Source organism: Carcharodon carcharias, chromosome 37, assembly GCF_017639515.1.
Source record: "Carcharodon carcharias isolate sCarCar2 chromosome 37, sCarCar2.pri, whole genome shotgun sequence".
Classification (NCBI taxonomy): domain Eukaryota; kingdom Metazoa; phylum Chordata; class Chondrichthyes; order Lamniformes; family Lamnidae; genus Carcharodon; species Carcharodon carcharias.
Genome location: NC_054503.1, coordinates 9,052,334 through 9,073,846, shown reverse-complemented (window position 1 = coordinate 9,073,846; position 21,513 = coordinate 9,052,334). Strand labels below are relative to the sequence as shown.

Below are 21,513 nucleotides of genomic sequence, written 5' to 3'. Positions count from 1 at the left end.
CCCCCACACTGCGCCCCCTCCCTCCCACCCCCCACACTGCGCCCCCTCCCTCCCTCCCCTCCCCCCGCACTGCGCCCGCTCTATCACCCGCTCCAGGGCAGACAGTCTAACCCCCGTCCACCTGCCCCACCCCCGCCTGACGCTCGCGGAATTCCTCACCCTTCAGGTTCATCTGCTGGATGGGTTCCCCAAACGCCTCCTGGTTCTTGTAACAGGAGATGGTCATTTCCTTGAAAATGAACCAATATTGTTTATAGGCTTTCAACGTCAGTTTCTTGGGCCTGCAGGAAGTAGTGGGGGGGGGGGGGGGTGGAAAAGAATTAGTTCGACCACAACAGCGTCCCTGGGGGCTCCATCTCAAAACCCCACCAACCCCCCCACCCCGATCCCAATCCAGACCCTGCTCCATTCAGCCAGCTGACCGGGAGCTTCAGTACTTCCAGTTTGATCGATCGGAGAGGGCCGGAGTGGGCCAGGGTGGGTGCGGGAGACACAGAATCAAAACGCTTGCAGCCCCAAGAGGGGGGGGCCATTCGGCCCATCGACATCAGGTAGGCGGTGCGCGTAGTGGTGTTGTCACTGGGCTACAATCCAGAGACCCAGGGTTCGAATCCCACCACAGCAGATGTTGGAATGTGGTCATTCAATTTTTAAAAAATTCTGGAATCAAAAATCTGATGACGAGCATGAAACTATTGTCGACTGTCGTAAAAACCCCATCTGGTTCACTAATACCTCTTTAGGGAGGGAAATCTGCTGTCCTTACCCGGTCTGGCCTACATGTGACTCCAGACTCCACAGCCACATGTGGTTGACTCTTAAATGCCCCCCCCCTGAACAAGGACAATTAGGGATGGGCAATAAATACTGGCCTCGCCACACCCTGTGAATGAATTAAAAACAAAACTCCCCCTGTGCTTCTCCCCCCCACCTTCTCCCCGTAACCCTGAACGTTCTTCCTTTTCAGGTAATAATCCAATGCCTGCCTCGATTGAACCTGCCTCCACCCACACTCTCCAGCAGCACGTTCCGGACCCTAACCACTCGCTGCGTGAAAACGCTCCCCCCCCTTCTCGTGTCTCCGTCGCTCCTCTTACCCATCGCCTCCAACCTGTGCCCTGTCGTTCTCAATCCTCCCGCCAGTGGGAACAGGTTACTCCCTGTCCACGCTGTCCCGATCCCTCGTGATCTTGAACACCTCGATCAAGTCTCCTCGGCCTTCTCTTCTCCGAGGAGAAAGGTCCCAACTCCTCCAACTGAAGTTCCTCACTGCTGCAGCCATTCTCACTAATCTTTTTCTGCCCTCTCTAAAGATCTTCACAACCCTCCCACAGAACTGGACACAGGACTCAGTTGAGGTCACACCGGTGTTTTATGCAAGTTCAAGGTAACCTCCTCGCTCTTGAACTCTGTGCTTCCATTAATAAGGATGGTGTGAGCTATATTGACCTCACTCTCAACCTATCCTGCCAGATTCAGTGACTTATGCACATATACCCCCAGCTCCCTCTGCTCCTGCACCCACTTTAGAATTATACCTTTTATTTTATACTGTCTCTTTGAGTTTTTCCAGCCAAAGTGAATCCCTTCACACTTCTCTTTCAGCTGCTGCTTGTCCACCTACCTGCAGAAACTACACAGGAGGGGGGAGTTGAGCGGACACCGTGCAGTTCCTCATATCCCAGGCAGCTGGGATCCTGAGGGATGAGTTCCTGCTGCTTTGGCAGGTGCAGGCTCTCTGCTTTGGGATGACACAGGAGCGGAGAGTTTGTGGTCAGAATGTTCTGTCCGTCACGTGTGTGGAAGAGGCGTGATGGAGCGGGTGGGGGGGGGTGGGGGGGGGGCGGCGGCATGGAGACCGGGTGGGGGAAGGCAGATTGTTACAAACATACTGCTTCATCCATTTATCTAGCGCCTTTAACCCAGTGAAACCTCCCCCAGGCGCTTCACAGGAAGGTCAATCAGACAGAATCTGACCCCGAGCCACATACGGAGATATTAGGGACAGGGGAGCAAAAGCTCGGTCACAGAGGTCGTTTTTAAGGAGCGTCTTAAAGGAGGAGAGAGAGGGGGAGAGGGGGAGAGAGAGGGAGAGAGGGAGAGAGGGAGAGAGGGAGGGAATTCCAGAGCTTAGGGCCCCAGGCAGCTGAAGGCCCGGCCGCCAATGGTGGAGCGATGGGAATCAGGGGATGGTCAAGAGGCCGGAATTGGAGGAGGTTACAGAGATAAGGAGGGGTGTAGGGGCTGGAGGAGGTTACAGAGATAGGGAGGGTTGTAGAGGTTGGAGGAGGTTACAGAGATAGGGAGGGGTGTAGGGGCTGGAGGAGGTTACAGAGATAGGGAGGGTTGTAGGGGCCGGAGGAGGCTCCAGAGATAGGGAGGGGTGTAGGGGCTGGAGGAGGTTACAGAGATAGGGAGGGTTGTAGGGGCCGGAGGAGGCTCCAGAGATAGGGAGAGTTGTGGGGCTGGAGGAGGTTACAGAGATAGGGAGGGTTGTAGGGGCTGGAGGAGGCTATAGAGATAGGAAGGGTTGTAGGGTTAGAGGAGGTTACAGGAATAGGGAGGGTTGTAGAGGCTGAAGGAGGGGTTGGAGCGGCCGGAGGAGGTTACAGAGATAGGGAGGGGTGTAGGGTCAGGAGGAGGTTACAGGGATAGGGAGGGTTGTAGGGGCCGGAGGAGGTTACAGAGATGGGAGGGTTGGAGGGGCTGGAAGAGGTTACATAGATAGGGAGGGTTGGAGTGGTGAGCACGGGGAGGGAGGAGAGTGCTGTTTCTTACCTGAAGATTTTGAGGTTGTCTCTGAGCTCTGGAATCGAGGTTATGCTGTCCTGGAAAAGAGGCGGAGTGAGAGTTAATGTTTGCCTGTGGTGTTGGGCAACACTCCCTTCGTCAATCCCAAATACTAGAGGTGGGGGAGGTGGGGGGGGGAAGAGGAATCCAAATTCCTCCTTCTCCCCTGCTCTACCAAACATTCTGCCTTAGGGATGGATTTCAGTTGGTACATGGAATGTTCTGTGTAGCCTGGTCAGTAGGGTATTCAACCTTGATAGGCATCGCAGTCAAGCCCAACACCCGAATTCTCCACCAGCTGTCAGGAGAAGTTACTCTGGCTGAAACTCATGGTTAAAGTCACACACAACAAAAGCAACCTGCATTTATCTAGCGCCTTTCACACAGTAAAATGTCCCCAAGGTGCTTCACAGGAAGGTCAATCCGTCAGAATTTGACCCCGAGCCACATGTTAGGGACAAGTGATGAAAAGCTCGGTCAAAGGGATAAAAGCAAAGTACTACGTATGCTGGAAATCAGAAACTAAAACAAACATTGCTGTAAAAACTCAGTGGGTCTGACAGACTTGAAAACAAGGATGTGAACTTTAAAATCGAGGTGTGTCTGGACCGGGAGCCAGTGTGGGTCAGTGTGAGCACAGGGGGTGATGGGTGAAGGGGACTCGGTGTGAGTTCGGACACGGGGGCAGCAGAGTTTTGGGTGATCTGAAGTTTACGGAGGGTGGAATGAGGGAGAGTCTCCGGGAGAGCGTGGGGATAGTCGAGTGGTGGGGGTGGCAAAGGCATGGGTGAGGGTTTCAGTAGCCGATGAGCTGAGACGGGGTGAAGTCAGGTGAGGCTATGGAGGTAACAGACACAGACACAGCTACACAATGACATATTCATGCACATAAAAAAGAGACAAACAGATACAGAAAGCTGGATCAGACACACACACACCAGGACAGAGGGAGATGGAGACAGTCACTCCTTACCAATACATCATTTGGGTTTGATCCCTCCAGTTTAACCTCCAGTGTAGACAGAGCAGCTTCTACTTCATCCAGCTCCGAGTCCTTGTGAACTTCCTCAGTTTCCCCCGACTGCGAACGTTTGTTTATGTGATACTGGAATTGAATAACGAGAAACATTTAACTGCATTTCCTGACAGGGAGACATCAGGAATAAATGATGATGGGCACAGTGTAGAGGGAGCTTTACTCTGTATCTAACCCCGTTTGTGTACCTGCCCTGGGAGTGTTTGATGGGGACAGTGTAGAGGGAGCTTTACTCTGTATCTAACCCTGTGCTGTACCTGTCCTGGGAGTGTTTGATGGGGACAGTGTAGAGGGAGCTTTACTCTGTATCTAACCCCGTGCTGTACCTGTCCTGGGAGTGTTTGATGGGGACAGTGTAGAGGGAGTTTTACTCTGTATCTAACCCCGTGCTGTACCTGTCCTGGGAGTGTTTGATGGGGACAGTGTAGAGGGAGCTTTACTCTGTATCTAACCCCGTGCTGTACCTGTCCTGGGAGTGTTTGATGGGGACAGTGTAGAGGGAGCTTTACTCTGTATCTAACCCCGTGTTGAACAGTCGGTACCTGCAGAGCTGCGAACATCATCATTTCCTCTTCTGTACACTCGATCTCCTCGAGGAGGACAGCCCATCGAGCCTGTTCATACAGCTGGTTTATCCGGACCACATCGTACTGAGGGAGGGGAGACAACAGCAGGTCAAGGGTCGTATGTAGTTGGCTTTGTGATGAATATAACATTTGTCAATCTGGAGGGTCCAATATTGAACAGGAACACAGTACGAATGTGGCCAGGGGACTGAACTCCGAGCAGTGACGCTCGCTCATGTCACTTGCCTTTTGGTCCGTTACAGACAAACCACTGATACTCTGAAGGAATCTCGCTATTCATTGCAGAGCTGGGAGTGAGGGAGAGACGGGAGAGGGGGCGAGCGAGAGAGAGACTCTCACAAAGAGAAGATGGTTGTCAGGGTTACAGAAATATCTGATGTGGTCTGAGTGGCATTTACTTAAGGGTCGATGTGGGGGTGGGGGTGGGGGTGGGGAGGGTGTGGGGTCCTGGGGAGTGAGGCTGGGAGCGAGGGCTGTCGGAGGGAGTTTGGGGTAGGGGGGTCAAGTTGAATGGGCCAGAGAGGGAGGGTTGGGGGTGGAGTGAGGCAGGGGAGGGGGTCAGGGGAGTGAGGCAGGAGAGGGGGTCAGGGGAGTGAGGCAGGAGAGGGGGTCAGGGGAGTGAGGCAGGAGAGGGGGTCAGGGGAGTGAGAGGGGGTATCCTACAGCAGTTTGCTGTCCCTGTTACAATGCTGCCTGGAAATGGTGGGTTACATCGATCCTCACTCACTCCTTACCTTGGGATCCAGGTCAAAGAAGCTGAAATATTTGAAACGAATCAGCAACTTGTCATTCTCTTTAATCTCCTGCGACATCAGCGAGCGAGAGGAGTCAAGCCATCTGTTACAATCAAACTAGGGAGTGAGGCTGGGACTCGGGAATATCACAAACAATCACACATATCCGAAACTGTCAACGGGAGGGACACGGAGAAGCAGAGAGGGGAAGCCAGGCAACTGGCCGGAGGGATACAATAATATAGGGAGAGGGAGAGAGGGAGAGACGGAGAGACGGAGAGACGGAGAGACGGAGAGAGGGAGAGAGGGAGAGAGGGAGAGAGGGAGAGAGGGAGAGAGGGAGAGAGGGAGAGAGGGAGAGAGGGAGAGAGGGAGAGGGAGAGGGAGAGAGGGAGAGGGAGAGGGAGAGGGAGAGGGAGAGGGAGAGGGAGAGGGCAGTGAGGGGGGGAGCAGGGAAGGTGGTGAGAGGGATGACAGAGAATGTGATGGACTGAAGGTTCAGACTGACTATATAAAAAGCCACAGCACCAATGTTATCAACGATACCTGACCGGATCTGAGCATACCCCGTTTTTACACTCCACAGCCCTCCAATCTCCGGGGGTTATCAACACTTTGTCAATATTCACCTTCACTACAAACCAAACATTCCTCATCGCAGGTTAACACTGACTCCTGCCCACTCCTCCTCTCTCTTGGAGGAGGCAGTCCTGCCTTCATTTGCAAATAAATCTCATGACTGACTTGTTGCGATCCAGAAGGGGATGTGGAGGATGGTCCCTTCTCTCCCTTGCCCCCTGCCCGCCCACCGCCTGTGGTGAATTTTCCCAAGGCAGAATGCTGCAGCCCTTTACAGCGCCGCATCGCTCACCTGCTGTGGACCTGAGCCTTGTCAATCAGTGTGCTCGGCCGGTTCATCTTTGCAATGAGTTCCGGGGACATACCGGGCTGAGTGATGGCCAGGATCCGATAACCAGCCTCTCCCTCAGGAGTATCCCTCATGTAATGGACTCCGATCGGCTGGTTATAACTCTGATCTGGACAGAGGAATGAAGAGGAACATTGCATCAGCTCACACATCACCCAGGATCCTGCCTTAAAACACACAGGTCCCCTGTATAAACCTTCCGCTCCTGTGACAGCGATGGAGGGCACGATGAATGAGGGAGGAGGGGAGAGAGGGCACATTGCAGAGGTGAGGGAGGGCAGGAGGAAGGAGAGGTGGGGGTGGGGATGGGGTTGGGGGTGGGGGGGGGGGGACATGGAAAGTCCGAGGGAGGGTGGGGGCGTCTCTCATTCTTCTAAACTCCAATGGATACAGGCCCAACCTGCTCAACCTTTCCTTGTAAGATAACCCAGGTATCAGCCCAGGTATCAGTCGAGTGAACCTTCTAATGCAATTATATCCTTTCTTAAATAAGGAGCCCAAAACTGTACACAGCCCTCCAGATGTGACCTCACCACCTGTACAGCTGCAGCAAGACTTCCCTACTTTTAAGTTCCATTCTTCTTAGAATAAAGGAAAACATTCCATTTGCTGTACCTGCATTGTAACTTTTTCCCGATTCGTGCACCAGGACACCCAGATCCCTCTGCACCCCAGAGTTCTGCAGTCTCTCCCCCTTTAAATAATTTGCTGCTTTTCTATTCTTCCTGCCAAAATGGACCAGTTCACATTTTCCCACATTATACTCCATCTGCCAAATTTTTGCCCCCTCACTTAACCTGTCTATGTCCCTTTGCAGACCCCTTATAACTTACTTTCCCACCTATCTTCGTGTCATCGGAAAATTTAGCAACCATACATTTGGTCCTTTCATCAGAGTCACTGATATAGATTGTAAACAGTTGAGGCCCCAACACTGATCTCTGTGCCAACACTGGTCTCTGTGCCAACATTGATCTCTGTGCCAACATTGATCTCTGTGCCAACATTGATCTCTGTGCCAACACTGATCCCTGTCGCACAGCTTGGCAACCCAAAAAAGACCCATTTATGCCTACTCTCAGCTTCCTGTTAGCTAACCAGTTACCACCGACACCAATGAGCTCTTATTTTGTGTGGAATACCCCTCCCAGCCACATAGACTGCCACATTTAACAAACTTCTGGTGAGGCACTCGGACCTGTGAACAATCAGAGATTATAAATGTGCAGCGAGTGTGTTAATCAGGTCTCCCAAGAGGAAAGGGACAGATTAAGACTAAGACTGTCATACCCGCCAGAGTCTGCAGGTGGCAATGCTGAGTAGAGTCAGCTGCCCAAGCAGGGCACTGCCACCTGCAGGTCAGCAGAGACACCGCCCAAGTTAAACAGCACCTGAGACTTCGGGGAACATTTTCTGCAAATGAGGTGGGGGTGTAGTGAGATTTAGGGAAATCCCAAAATCATGCATGTTCATCCAATTAAAGACTAATACAGCAAAGGAGGAGGCCATTCAGCCCATCGTGCCTGCACTGGCTCTTTGAAAGATTTATCCACTCTCCCTCCCCCACTCTCTCTCCCTCATAATCCTGCAAATTTCTCCTTTTCGAGTATTTATCCAATTCCCCTTTTGAAAGTTCCTATTGAATCTGCTTCCACTGCTCTTTCAGGCAGCGCCTTCCAGATCACAACAACTCGCTGTGTAAAAAAAACATTCTCCTCATCTCCCCCTCTGGCTCTATTACCGATTCTCTTCAATCTGTGTCCCTCTGGTTACCGACCCTCCTGACACTGGGAACAGATTCTCCTTAGTCACTCACTATCAACATCCCAGTGTTGGAGTTGGGTGGGGGTGGGGTTGTGGTTTCTCATTGACCAGAAACTGAACTGGACTAGCCACATAAATGCTGTGGCTACAAGAGCTGGTCGGAGGCTGGGAATCCTGTGGTGAGTAACTCACCTCCTGACTCCCCAAAGTCTGTCCACCATCTACAAGGCACAAGTCAGGAGTGTGATGGAATACACCCCACTTGCCTGGATGAGTACAGCTCCCACAGCACTCAAGAAGCTCGACACCATCCAGGACAAAGCAGCCCCGCTTGATTGGCACCACATCCACAAACATTCACTCCCTCCACCACCGACGCACAGTAGCAGCAGTGTGTGTACCATCTACAAGATGCACTGCAGCAACTCACCAAGGCTCCTTAGACAGCACCTTCCAAACCCACGACCTCTACCATCTAGAAGGACAAGGGCAGCAGATAGATGGGAACACCACCATCTGGAAGTTCCCCTCCAAACCACTCACCATCCTGACTTGGAAATATATCGGCCGTTCCTTCACTGTCGCTGGGTCAAAATCCTGGAACTCCCTCCCTAACAGCACAGTGGGTGTACCTACACCACATGGACTGCAGCGGTTCGAGAAGGCAGCTCACCCCCACCTTCTCAAGGGGCAATTAGGGATGGGCAATAAATGCTGGGCCCAGCCAGTGACCCTGTGAAAGAATTAAAAACAAAGCCTTCCTGATTTTGAACGCCTCAATTAAATTGTCCCCCCTTAACTTTCTCTGGTCTGAGGAGGACAGTCCCGGTTAGTTTGTTTCTCGGGGAAACAGAGGGATTTTGCTTTGAAACGTTATCACTGAAGGTTGGGAAATGTAAGATCATTACTCTGTATCCCTCGAGGTATCACGAGACTTTCCAGATCCACCACCTCCTCCTCCGGCTCATTGTCCTTCTCCTTCTTCTTCCTCTTCTGGTTAGGATCGTCCAGTGGTTTCAGAAGCGACAGCTCCTCAGGATGCCGGATATCTGATAAACAATTCAATACAAAAAGCGTGAGTGGAACGGTCGACGGGCCCTGGAGTCTACAGCTCTGTCCTCCGGCCTGGATTGGAACCTGCCCACGGTGCTGCCTCTGCAGGCCAGCAGTGCTAACGCTGCTCGGTGCATCGCCTGGGACCGTCTCTTTGTGTCTTGCAGCTGCCTCAGCGCTTGTCAGACTTTGCAAACAGGTCAAGCCAGCTGCACAGCAAGTACTGGAGAGCAAAGGCTAAAAATAATCCGCCCAGAGTAACTGGTGTCGATTTGTGGCTAATGGGGCTTTAGGGGTGAGCTGAGGCTCCAGAGTCAGATGGTCAAGACTTGGCCACGTAAACACTCCCAGAGTGCTGGCGCCAGGGGAGCGCTGTGCTGTCCAAGGGACAATACTGGGGCAGCGCCGCACTGTCGGAGGGTCAGTGCTGAGGGAGCGCCGCACTGTCGGAGGGTCAGTGCTGAGGGAGTGCCGCACTGTCGGAGGGTCAGTGCTGAGGGAGCGCCGCACCGTCGGAGGGTCAGTGCTGAGGGAGCGCCACACTGTCGGAGGGTCAGTGCTGAGGGAGCGCCGCACCGTCTGAGGGTCAGCGCTGAGGGAGAGCAGCACTGTCAGAGGGTCACTACTGAGGGAGAGCCGCACTATCAGAGGGTCACTACTGAGGGAGAGCCGCACTGTCAGAGGGTCACTACTGAGGGAGAGCCGCACTGTCAGAGGGTCACTACTGAGGGAGAGCCGCACTGTGGGAGGGTCAGCGCTGAGGAAGCGCCGCACTGTGGGAGGGTCAGCGCTGAGGGAGCACCGCACTGTCAGAGGGTCAGTGCTGAGGGAGTGCCGCACTGTCAGAGGGTCAATGCTGAGGGAGTGCCGCACTGTCAGAGATGCCGTCTTTCAGGATGAGACATTAAACCGAGGCCCCGTCTGCCCTCTCAGGTGGGGGTAAAAGATCCCACGGCCACTATTGGGAGAGGAGCAGGGGGGAGTTCTCCCCGGTGTCCTGGGGCCAATATTTATCCCTCAACCAACATCACCAAAAACAGATGATCTGGCTCATTGTCACATTGCTGTTTGTGGGATCTTGCTGCGCGTAAATTGGTTGCTGCCTTCCTTTCCAAAGGAACGCTGCCAAAACAAAAAAAAGAACTCATGAAAGATGCTGGATAAATGTAAATCATTTCTCCAGCTTTACTTCGAAAATAAACATAACCCCTTATGGTCCAGGGGTTGGTCTGGCACGTTCCAAATAACTTCCTTATCTCAGCAACTGCTCAGTGTTGCAAGCTCGCAGCCTCAGTAAACACTCACTGGAGGCTACGTTCTTGGCTTTTCCCCCAGCCTCGATTGAAGTGGCCCTCCAGCCAGACGCCCTCTGGGTAAGGGAAGGGTTAGGGGAGGACAGCGAGAAGTGGGGGGAAGAGGCGGAGGTGAGGTGGAATTGAGGGAAAGAAGGGAGGGGATAGGGCGGGAAGAGGAGGAGAAAAGGAGAAGAAACGACGCAGACCGTGAAGCAAAGGGGCAAGAGGACTTACTGAGTATTTTGCAGATGCCAATGATGGACCTGAAGACAGGGCTGGAGAAACTGGCTTTCAACTTCACTGTCTTCAGGTTGGGGAGCTGGAGTCGTATGGATTTGTGTTGAGGGGTGAAAATGAGCTTGGCATCGGCCTGGATGCCGCACTTGTCCAGCGTCCAGTTCGTTTTCAGGACCCAGCGTCTTTTCTGTTCCCACCACAGCCCATGGTCCGACCAGTTCTTCTTAATCTCTGACAGGACGAGAGAGAAAACAAATCAAGTTCTTCATTCAAATGGACACACCTTCAATAAATGGAGCGGTCAAAAACCCAACAACTCAATGCCTCGGTCAGCCGGACGGACGGTCTCAACTGGACAGTCACCATGGGGATCAGCCTGGACTCAAACTGTGCCACAAAACTCTGCTGCCGGTGTCCTAACGAGCACGGAGTCTCGTTCACCAATCACAGCCTGTACTCACTGACCCTGACCTTGTCCAAAACACCTTGATTTTCAAATTCTCGTTTTCAAATCCCTCCATGGTCCCCTTTCCCCCCTCCCTATCTCCAGGATTTTCTCCAGCCCCTACAACCCTCCCTATCTCTGTAACCTCCTCCAGCCCCTACAACCCTCCCTATCTCTGTAACCTCCTCCAGCCCCTACAACCCTCCCTATCTCTGTAACCTCCTCCAGCCCCTACAACCCTCCCTATCTCTGTAACCTCCTCCAGCCCCTACAACCCTCCCTATCTCTGTAACCTCCTCCAGCCCCTACAACCCTCCCTATCTCTGTAACCTTCTCCAGCCCCTACAACCCTCCCTATCTCTGTAACCTCATCCAGCCCCTACAACCCTCCCTATATCTGTAACCTCCTCCAGCCCCTACAACCCTCCCTATCTCTGTAACCTCCTCCAGCCCCTACAACCCTCCCTATCTCTGTAACCTCCTCCAGCCCCTACAACCCTCCCTATCTCTGTAACCTCATCCAGCCCCTACACCCCTCCCTATATCTGTAACCTCCTCCAGCCCCTACAACCCTCCCTATCTCTGTAACCTCCTCCAGCCCCTACAACCCGCCAAGATCTCTACGCTCCTCCAATTCCAGCCTCTTGACCATCCCCCGATTCCCATCGCTCCACCATTGGCGGCCGTACCTTCAGCTGCTTGGGGCCCTAAGCTCTGGAATTCCCTCCCTAAACCTCTCCGTCTCCCTCACTCTCTCTCCTCTTCCTTGAAGACACTCCTTAAAACTGACCTCTGATTGATATCGGTCACTTGTCCCCAATATCCACTGACTGCCTTGTGATACACAGCTACATGGTTTTGAGCTGACTGATCTTGGACAAGATGGGTGTAAGATTCACTAAATCATATTTCAAAGCCCTTGCGCTAGGAAAGTAAAAAAAAATCAGGCAATAGAACCAAATTTGAACTGAGTCACACTTCTTCAACAAAGAAATCAAGTCTGACACTCCACTGCAGTGCCAAGGGAGTGCAACACCATCAGAGGGTCAGTGCTGAGGGAGAGCCGCACTGTCGGAGGGTCAGTACTGAGGGAGCGCCGCACTGTCGGAGGGTCAGTGCTGAGGGAGCGCCACACCTTCAGAGGGTCAGTGCTGAGGGAGTGCCGCACTGTCAGAGGGTCAGTGCTGAGGGAGAGCCACACTGTCGGAGGGTCAGTACTGAGGGGGCGCCGCACTGTCAAAGGGTCAGTGCTGAGGGAGAGCCGCACTGCCGGAGGGTCAGTGCTGAGGGAGAGCCGCACTGTCGGAGGTGCCATCTTTCAGGATGAGACATTAAACCGAGGCCCCGTCTGCCCTCTCGGGTGGGTGTAAAAGCTCCCACGGCCACTATTGGGAGAAGAGCAGGGGGGAGTTCTCCCCGGTGTCCTGGGGCCAATATTTATCCCTCACCCAACATCACTAAAACCAGATGATCTGGGTCATTATCGCGTTGCTGTTTGTGGGATCTTGCTGTGTGCAAATTGGCCACTGCTTTTCTTACTTTACAATAGTGACTGCACTTCAGAGAGAACTTCAGTGACTGTGAAAGGTTTTGGGATGTTCGGTGGTCATGAAAGGTGCTATATAAATGCAGGTCTTTTCTTTTCCCAGTGGCTCCTGCTGGGAGTGTATTATGGGGCGATGACTGGACATGTGGTGACCCCAAGGCCCAACAGCTCCCCGTCATTCACACTCGCACCTCAACGCACGGCGAGCGGTCAATTACCCAGGGGCCCCTGTGGACACCCAATTCAGCTCCATCTGGAGTGGATCGATGTGTCGTTTTGGAGGCTGCTCACACACAGTGAGTCCACGTCACTCCTTTATCTCGGTTTAAACATGGAAAAGGTTGGGAGACTGGGTTGGGGGGGCGGGGGGGGGCGGGTGGTGGCGGCAATGCTATCAACAGTAATGAAACTGGCTGCAAAAAATGCGATAAGTTAGCAATATCTTTTACTCTGTTCGGAGAGCAGGAATGGAACTGGGAGAATCCCAGTCAACCAGCTGCTGACTGATATCCCATCATCCAAAACCCACGATAATCTCCAGGTCCAGCCGCACACCAAGAGTAGCAGTGACTATTTGAAGAGGTTATCACCCGTCAGCTACAAACCCCCAGGAGTCTTGCAGTGTCTCTCGGAAACCCAAAACTAATTTTGTTTCTATGTCCTCCAGCCTCAACTCTAACAAGCTCCCACACCCTTCTGAGATCTCCGCATTTTCCAATTCCAGCCTCTCACTCAACCCCGATTTCCACTGTCCACCATTGGAGGGGGGTGGGGGGGGGGGGGGGGGGTGGGCAGTGCCTTCAACCACCTGGAGCCTAAGCTCCAGAATTCCCTCCATACACCTCTCCCTCTCTCTCTCCTCCTTCCAGACGCTCCTTAAAACCGACCTCTGTGACCAAGCTTTTGGTCCCCCCCCGTCCCTGAATATCTCCGTATGTGGCTCGTGGTCAGATTCTGTCTGACTGACCATCCTGTGAAGGGCCTCGGGGGACGTTTTACCGGGTTAAAGGCGCTAGATAAATGCAGGTTGTTTTGCCGACACTCATGATGAAGTGGTGACGGGGAGAACGGCACAGTATCAGGTGTCCGCCCCTGCCGGTGGGTGTTGGAAAGGGGTGGAAAGGGTTGGAAAGGGGTGGCAGAATGGGGTTGGGGGAAGAGGGATAAGGTTGATCCCGGGGTATTTCTGATCTGTGGGTGTATGTGTAAGTGCTCGGGATGTTTATATATAGGGGTGCATGTCACGCAGGGTGGGTGCACTATTGTAGGCTGGGGCTAACATAGGCCGAGACAGTTCCTGTTTAAAGTAACTGTTTGCAATGCTTCAAACCCACAATGCGAAATATCATTCTGTGGCAGGCTTCCGTATGCAGTTTGTTCATTGCTGCTGTTTCACTTCCTCTTCACCACCCCCCCCAGTAACTACATAAACTTCTGCCTTAGGCTCATGCAGCCCAGCAGGAGGCCATTCAATCCATCATGCCTGTGCTGGCCCTTTGAAAGATCTATCCAATCAGTCCCACTACCACCCCACCGCTCTCTCTCCTCCACAGTCCTACAAATTTCTCCTTTTCGAGTATTTATCCAATTCCCTCCTTTTGAAAGTTCCTACTGAATCTGCTTCCACTGCCCTTTCAGGCAGCACCTTCCAGATCACAACAACTCGCTGTGTAAAAAAAACATTCTCTTCATCTCCCCCTCTGGCTCTATTACCGATTCTCTTCAATCTGTGTCACCTCTGGTTACCGACCCTCCTGACACTGGAAACACTTTCTCCTCATTCACTCTATCCAAACCCTTCCTGATTTTGAATGCCTCGATTCAATCTCCCCCTTAACCTTCTCTGCTCTAAAGAGACGGGTTAGACGGTTTTGCAGTTAATTCTGATGAGCCTGAGTTCAGATGGTAAGGTTTAAAATTTCAGTCAGAAAGAAACAAGGGAGTAATTTTCAGTTCCCACCAGGGCATTTCATTACCTCGGGACGTCCCAGAGTGTTTCACACACAATGAAGGACTGTTTTTTGAAGTGTGGTCCCTGTTGTGATGTAGGAAACTCAGCAGCCAATTTACGCACAGAAAGATCCCACAAACAGCAATGTGACAATGACCCAGATCATCTGTTTTTAGTGATGTTGGTGAGGGATAAATATTGGCCCCAGGACACCGGGGAGAACTCCCCCCTGCTCTTCTTCCAATAGTGGCCGTGGGATCTTTTACCCCCACCCGAGAGGGCAGACGGGGCCTCGGTTTAATGTCTCATCCTGAAAGACGGCACCTCCGACAGCGCGGCACTCCCTCAGCCCTGACCCTCCGACAGCGTGGCACTCCCACGGCACTGACCCTCCGACAGTGCAGCACTCCCTCGGCACTGACCCTCCGACAGTGCGGCGCTTCCTCGGTACTGACCCTGAAAGTGTCGGCCTGGATTTTGTGGCTGAAGTCTCTGCGATGGGAGCTTGAATCTGGGACTGTCAGGCTCAAGGAGGCATTCGGCCAGGGTTCACACCCGGGGAGGTTTGGCTGCTTGGACTATTTTTCCTCAAAACTGTCTGTTAAGCGGGTGCAACGACAGAGGCTCATTCCCCGCTTCACAGGTCTCCCACGGTGTGCTGGAGGTGGGTAGAGTGATGTACAACACAACATGCCCACACCCATAGGCAAAACACCAGCCTGGTTCAATCCGGGAAACCCCCCCACCTCCTACTCTTCTCCTCCAAGGGATTTTCCTGGGCCCAGCTTCTCCTTGCGTGTTTCCAGCCCTCAACATCAGAGTCAAATGGGGGCCAGAAGGCCACCGTGTTGGGGGGGGTGACGGTGGGGAGAGAGCAGTCTCCTGGCTCTGGTTAACCCCAAACCAACGGACAGGCTTTCAAAAGGTGCAGGGCCAAGAAGAGGATCACGAGCGGTGAATCGAGCTGGTCAGAGGCCGATATTGTCAGAGGCTGACTGCAATTTTTTTGACTCATTTGTTGACAGTGTGTGGGTGTCGCTGGCTTGGCCGGCATTTATTGCCCATCCCTAACTGCCCCTTGATGTTGAAAGGGGGTTACCATTGACCAGAAACTGAACTGGACCAACCATATTAATACTGTGGCTACAAGAGCCGGAGGAGGCTGGAAATTCGGCAGAGTGTAACTCACCTCCTGACTCCCCAAAGCCTGTTCACATCTACAAGCTGTGAGGTGCCCTTACAGGTGAGGGTGAGAGAGAGAGAGAGAGAGAGAAAAAAGAGAGAGAGCGAGAAAGAGAGAGCAAAAAAGAGAGAAAGAGAAAGAAAAAAGAAAGAGAGAGAAAGAGAGAGAAAGAAAGAAAGAAAGAGAAAGAAAGAAAGAGAGAGAGAAAGAGAGAGAAAGAGAGAAAGAGAGAGAAAGAGAGAGAAAGAGAGAGAAAGAAAGAAAGAGAAAGAAGGAAAAAAAGAGAAAGAAAGAAAGAGAAAAAAAGAGAAAGAAAGAGAGAGAAAGAGAGAGAAAGAGAGAGAAAGAGAGAGAAAGAGAGAGAAAGAGAGAGAAAGAGAGAGAAAGAGAGAGAAAGAGAGAGAAAGAGAGAGAAAGAGAGAGAAAGAGAGAGAAAGAGAGAGAAAGAGAGAGAAAGAGAGAGAAAGAGAGAGAGAGTGGACGCCCCAAGATGGAGGGACCCTTTTCCCAACTTTTTAAACTTTAAAATAATTTTTAAAACTGCCCTTAGCAACTGGACTGTTATTGTGGGAACGTGGGAGCCCCAGATCAGCCTGTGAGTGTAGCTAATCAGGTGGGCAAGGGGCTCACAAAGCCTGTCCGGTGCACTGACCCCCCCCTGCCCCTTACCCCCCCAAAGCCTGTCCGGTGCACTGACTCCCCCTGCCCCCCACCCCCCCAAAGCCTGCCCGGTGCACTGAGTCCCCCTGCCCCCCACCCCCCCAAAGCCTGTCCGGTGCACTGAGTCCCCCTGCCCGCCCACACCCCAAAAACACCCACATGTGAGAGGCCTCCTCCAGGCAGCATGGCCTAGTCAGCTGACACCTCGGGGTGGAGGGGAGGGGTTGGGTGGGGGAGGAGTGGGGGTGGTGGGGGTGGCGTGGAATAATGACACAGGGCGCCGGAGAATTCCAGTCAGCCTCTGACAATGTCGGCCTTGAACAAGCTCGATTGGCCGCTCGTGGGGATACCGGCTTGGGAACAGGGTGATGACAGGAGAGCAGCAGCAGGCTGTCTGTCTGTCTGTCTGTCTGTCTGTCTGTCTGTCTGTCTGTCTGGGCCTGTCCTTCCCCCCTTCCCCATCCCCCCACCCCCCGCCAGGGTGTCGCTGACAAAGTGTCGTCCAGCCTGGAGGGCAGCCTGCCGGAGTAACCGAGCCTGATGGTAGTAGGCCCTGCCCTGTGCTGATGTTCCCCCTCAATGGGCTGGAGCTGGAAGATCACTTTAACTGCAAAGTGTAGCTGCAGGGTGCAAATTCCTCAGCCTGTTTGCTAATGACAGGAGGCTGGGTTTGGAGACGAGATGAGACAAAACAACCACCCTCAGCTCCCACGTCTGATCGACTCCCCAAGTCGAAGGATCTCGGAACATCTTTTGCTTTCTTCTCTCTCCTCTCCCCAAGCTGGGCTTTTGGACTCCACCCCCACCCCCGACCACCCCGCCCCCCACCTCCCCAGCCCCCAACCACCCCACCGCCCCCCCAAACCCCACACACCAGCCCCTTACATAATGGCTACTGCGCTGATGAGTCATTGAGTTGGGGGTCCTGTATCGGACATGCCAGGACACGTGCACTTGCCACTAATCAATCCATCTGAAATTCTTATTTGTGTCCACCCTACATTCACCCCACACCCTCCTTGCTAAAGGCGCGGCCCAGTGAGCTAAACAGACCAGGAAAGATCCTTGTGGTCAAATCCCTCCACAGCCTCACCCCATCCCTATCTCTTCCAGCTCCTATATGACCTAACCTCCTCCAGCCCCTACAACCCTCCCTATCTCTGTAACCTCCTCCAGCCCCTACAACCCTCCCTATCCCTGTAACCTCATCCAGCCCCTACAACCCTCCCTATCTCTGTAACCTCCTCCAGCCCCTACAACCCTCCCTATCCCTGTAACCTCATCCAGCCCCTACAACCCTCCCTATCCCTATAACCTCATCCAGCCCCTACAACCCTCCCTATCTCTGTAACCTCCTCCAGCCCCTACAACCCTCCCTATCTCTGTAACCTCCTCCAGTCCCTACAACTCTCCCTATCTCTGTAACCTCCTCCAGACCCTACACACCTCCCTATCTCTGTAACCTCCTCCAGCCCCTACAACACTCCCTATCTCTGTAACCTCCTCCAGCCCCTACAACCCTCCCTATCCCTGTAACCTCCTCCAGCCCCTACAACCCTCCCTATCTCTGTAACCTCATCCAGCCGCTACAACCCTCACTATCTATGTTTCCTCATCCAGCCCCTACACCCCTCCCTATCTCTGTAACCTCCTCCAACCCCTACAAACCTCCCTATCTATGTTTCCTCCTCCAGCCCCTACAACCCTCCCTATCCCTGTAACATCCTCCAGCCCCTACAACCCTCCCTATCTCTGTAACCTCCTCCAGCCCCTACAACCCTCCCTATCTCTGTAACCTCCTCCAGCCCCTACAACCCTTCCTATCTTTGTAACCTCCTCCAGCCCCCACAACCCTCCCTATCTCTGTAACCTGCTCCAGCCCCTACAACCCTCCCTATCTCTGTAACCTCCTCCAGCCCCTACAACCCTCCCTATCCCTGTAACCTCCTCCAGACCCTACAACCCTCCCTATCTCTATAACCTCCTCCAGCCCCTACAACCCTCCCTAGCTCTGTAACCTCCTCCAGCACCTACAACCCTCCCTAGCTCTGTAACCTCCTCCAGCCCCTACAACCCTCCAAGATCTTTGTGCTCCGCCAATTCCGGCCTCTTGACCATCCCCATCGCTCCACCATTGGCGGCCGTGCCTTCAGCTGCCTGGGACCCTGAGCTCTGGAATTCCCTCCCTAAACCTCTGCCTCTCTCTGTCTTTAAGACGCTCCTTAAAACCGACCTCTCTGACTGAGCTTTTGTCCCTAATATCTCCTCATGCGTCTCGGGGGTCAGATTCTGTCTGACTGACGTTCCCGTGAAGCGCCTCGGGGACGTTTTACCGTGTTAAAGGCGCTACCCTGGTCTATGTTTGTTTGGAGTGACAGGTTTGGTGGTGGTGGTGGTGGGTGGGGGGGGGGGGGTCACAAATTGGCCTCGCTCCACAGCAGGCAAGGGGGATAAAGAAGAAACATTCCTGTTACTGATCCCTCTCTGGTCGCCCCCTTGCTGGAGTGCGTGTGCTGGGAGAACGCAACCCAGCTCCTCTCCGAGTCTGCAGGGCCGACAGAATTCCCCGTCTTGGCCTCTTTGAGGAAGGCACTGGAGTGGAGTCGGGGGTTAGGGGAGATCTGGGGGGGTGGGGGGCGGAGAGGCAGCAGGAGCGAGGGGAGGGAATCGGAGTCCATGGGCGACAAGGCTGGCCGGAATGTTCGAGCAATGAGCAATTGTTGACTGTTCCAGATTGTCCAATGCCAAGGACCTTAGCTGACTGCCACTGTTGCGAAACCATGCTGGCAATGCACAGTACCTCCTTTCGTGGTAACTGGGCTGGCCCAATGAATCATGTAATTTCCCCTCCTACAGGTTTTTATTTGGAACTCAAACCTGGTTGTCACCACTTCCTGAACGAGCTCACCTCAATCATGGAATCATAGGAGGGCCGCAGTGTAGAAGGGAGACCATTCGGCCCATCGTCTCTCTGCTGGGTCTCCGAATGAGCAATTCATCTTGTGCCACTCCCGCTCCCACCCCACTTTCTCCCTCTAACCCTGCACATTCCTCCTCTTCAAGTAACGATCCAATTTCCTATTGAATGCCTCGATTGAACCTGCCTGCACTACTCTGTCCGGCAGCGCACTCCAGATCCCAGCCACTCGCCGTGTGAAAAAGTTTCCCCTCCTGTCTCCATTGCTTCTTTGGCCAATTACTTTAAACCTGTGCCCTCTCGTTCTCGATCCTTCCGCCAATGGGAACAGTTTCTCCCTCCCTACTGTGCCCTGACCCCTCGTGATTTTGAGCACCTCTACCAAACCTCCTCTCAACCTCCTCTTCCCCAAGGAGAACAGTCCCAACTTCTCCAATAGATCCTCACCACTGAAGTTCCTCATCCCCGGAACCATTCTTGTGAGTGTTTCAAAAGGATTTCGTAAAGGTGTGCCTCTTCATTAAACAGAGAGGGAAGGGGCGCAAAAAAACCACCCTTTCAACACATTAGACCCACTAATTCAGGAATCCTAACAATTGAATCAATTTGACCAGCCCCTACTATATACCCCAAGCTCCTCTTCCTGCTTCAGGCTCTGTCCCACGTGAAGGCCCATTCCAGGTGCAAAATGGCCGAGGTCTCTTCTGTGAGAGAAGATGGCTCCCAGTTTGGAAAAGCAGGGCCTTCCAGCTTCCTCCACCCCGTTTAGCTCAGTTACTGCTGCCAGTCCGGAGGCCTGCCCTGCCCTCCCCCACCGCCCCCCCCCCCCCCACCTCCCACCCCACCTCCTCCCTGGCTGCTGTGCGCTCAGTTACCGAGTTCCCACACGTGACTGCCGACAAAAGGCGCTGTCACTTCCTGCTCTGGTTTGCCTCTTACTCATTGCCATGTCAGAGGCTGACCCAACCACATCCTTCCGCACCAGCGCAGGCGAAAAGTGCAAGAGAAGAGAGCGTAGCCAATTTCCGTTCGCGGGGCCCAAGCAGCAGAGACAGGGAGCTTCGAAACGAAAGAGCTAGAAGCAGCGGCCCAACATTAAAATAGACCCTGCACCGCACACATAAACAGTCACACTGCTGAACTCCAACTCAACGGTGGTGACCTCATTGCCCTCTCACACATGTTTCCTGAAGCCAGGGTTGTCTGCTTTCGCGTGCACTCCCCACCCTGACCCCAGCAACATAGGAGACCATTCAGCCCCTCCAGTCTGTCCCACCATTCAATGAGGTCATGCTTGATCCGTGACTTAACTCCATACACCCTTTGCCCCAAATCCCTTCATACCTCTGGGGTAACCAAAGTCTCTCCATCACAACACATTTAAAAGCAGCAACTGACCAATCGCCATTTCTGGCAGAGAGTCCCAAATTCCACCCCAACCTTTGTGTGTGGAAGTGTTTCCTAATCTCCCTCCTGAAAGGTCCGGCTCTCACCTTTAGATTCTGCTCCCTTCATCCGAGACTCCTCCAACCAGCGGGAGTAGTTTCGCTCCATCTACCCTAGTCAGTTCCCCTTAATATCTCTTTGGAGTCTCCTGGATCAAATCACTCCTCAACCTTCGAAATTCCTGGGAGTATAACCCAAGTTGGTCTCATCTCATTTGAACCCACTCCTCCCCCCTCTACGCCCATTTGAAAATGTGCAAATTTCAAGAAATCCCGGGAAGGCTGCATTACCTTGTGCATCTGGAAGAGTTCGGTAGCCCACCTCTACTCACCTGTCCCTTCCACAACCTCCAAGGCATCACAAAACCTTCTACGGCTAATGACACTGATTCCATTTGGCGCTTGGCGATGGGCTGAAGTTAATGTCCCAGCCAAAGGGTTGCTAAATTACAGGCTGACTTCACTACAGTGGTTCTGACTCATACTATAGCATACACACTGAGAGCACAGTCAATGCTTGCCTTTTCTTCCAGTATGGGTTAGAATCATACAGCACCGAAGGAGGCCAGTTGGTCCTTCATGACTGTGCTGGCCCTCTGAAAGAGCTCTCCAATTAGTCCCAGTTCCCAGCATTAGATGGCCAGCAGCAATGGAACCCTTTCAGATGGTCCCCTCCCTGTTCCAGAGGCAACTAGAGCAACAGTGGCTGAGGCTAACCAACTTGGGGCAGACCAGGATCAACTGTTGGGATCTTCACCATCTTAATGGTGAAGTTGGCGGAGTGGTATTATCATTGGACTAATCTTCCAGAGACCCAGGGTAATGCTCTGGGAACTTGGGTTCAAATCCCACTATCCCGCCAAGGATTCAATAAAAATCTAGAATTAAATGTCTAATGATGACTATGAAACCCATCTGGTTCACTAATGCCCTTTAGGGAAG

At 53.1% G+C, this 21,513-nt stretch overlaps 1 protein-coding gene across 1 annotated transcript in view; it reads right to left on the bottom strand.

Moving 5' to 3' along the window:
- Positions 1–111: 111 nt before the first annotated feature.
- The window catches only part of LOC121272963 (fermitin family homolog 3-like), a gene marked incomplete at its 3' end in the record, with an annotated part of 33,157 nt that continues 11,755 nt past the window's right edge, over positions 112–21,513 (bottom strand). The window contains exons 3-10 of the mRNA XM_041179863.1: positions 10,422–10,655; positions 8,748–8,888; positions 6,019–6,184; positions 5,148–5,250; positions 4,369–4,476; positions 3,764–3,895; positions 2,779–2,828; positions 112–281 (exon numbers count right to left, since the gene is read on the bottom strand). Of these exons, the coding sequence (XP_041035797.1) occupies positions 112–281; positions 2,779–2,828; positions 3,764–3,895; positions 4,369–4,476; positions 5,148–5,250; positions 6,019–6,184; positions 8,748–8,888; positions 10,422–10,655 (1,104 nt within the window). The remainder of the gene's footprint in view (positions 282–2,778; positions 2,829–3,763; positions 3,896–4,368; positions 4,477–5,147; positions 5,251–6,018; positions 6,185–8,747; positions 8,889–10,421; positions 10,656–21,513) is intronic.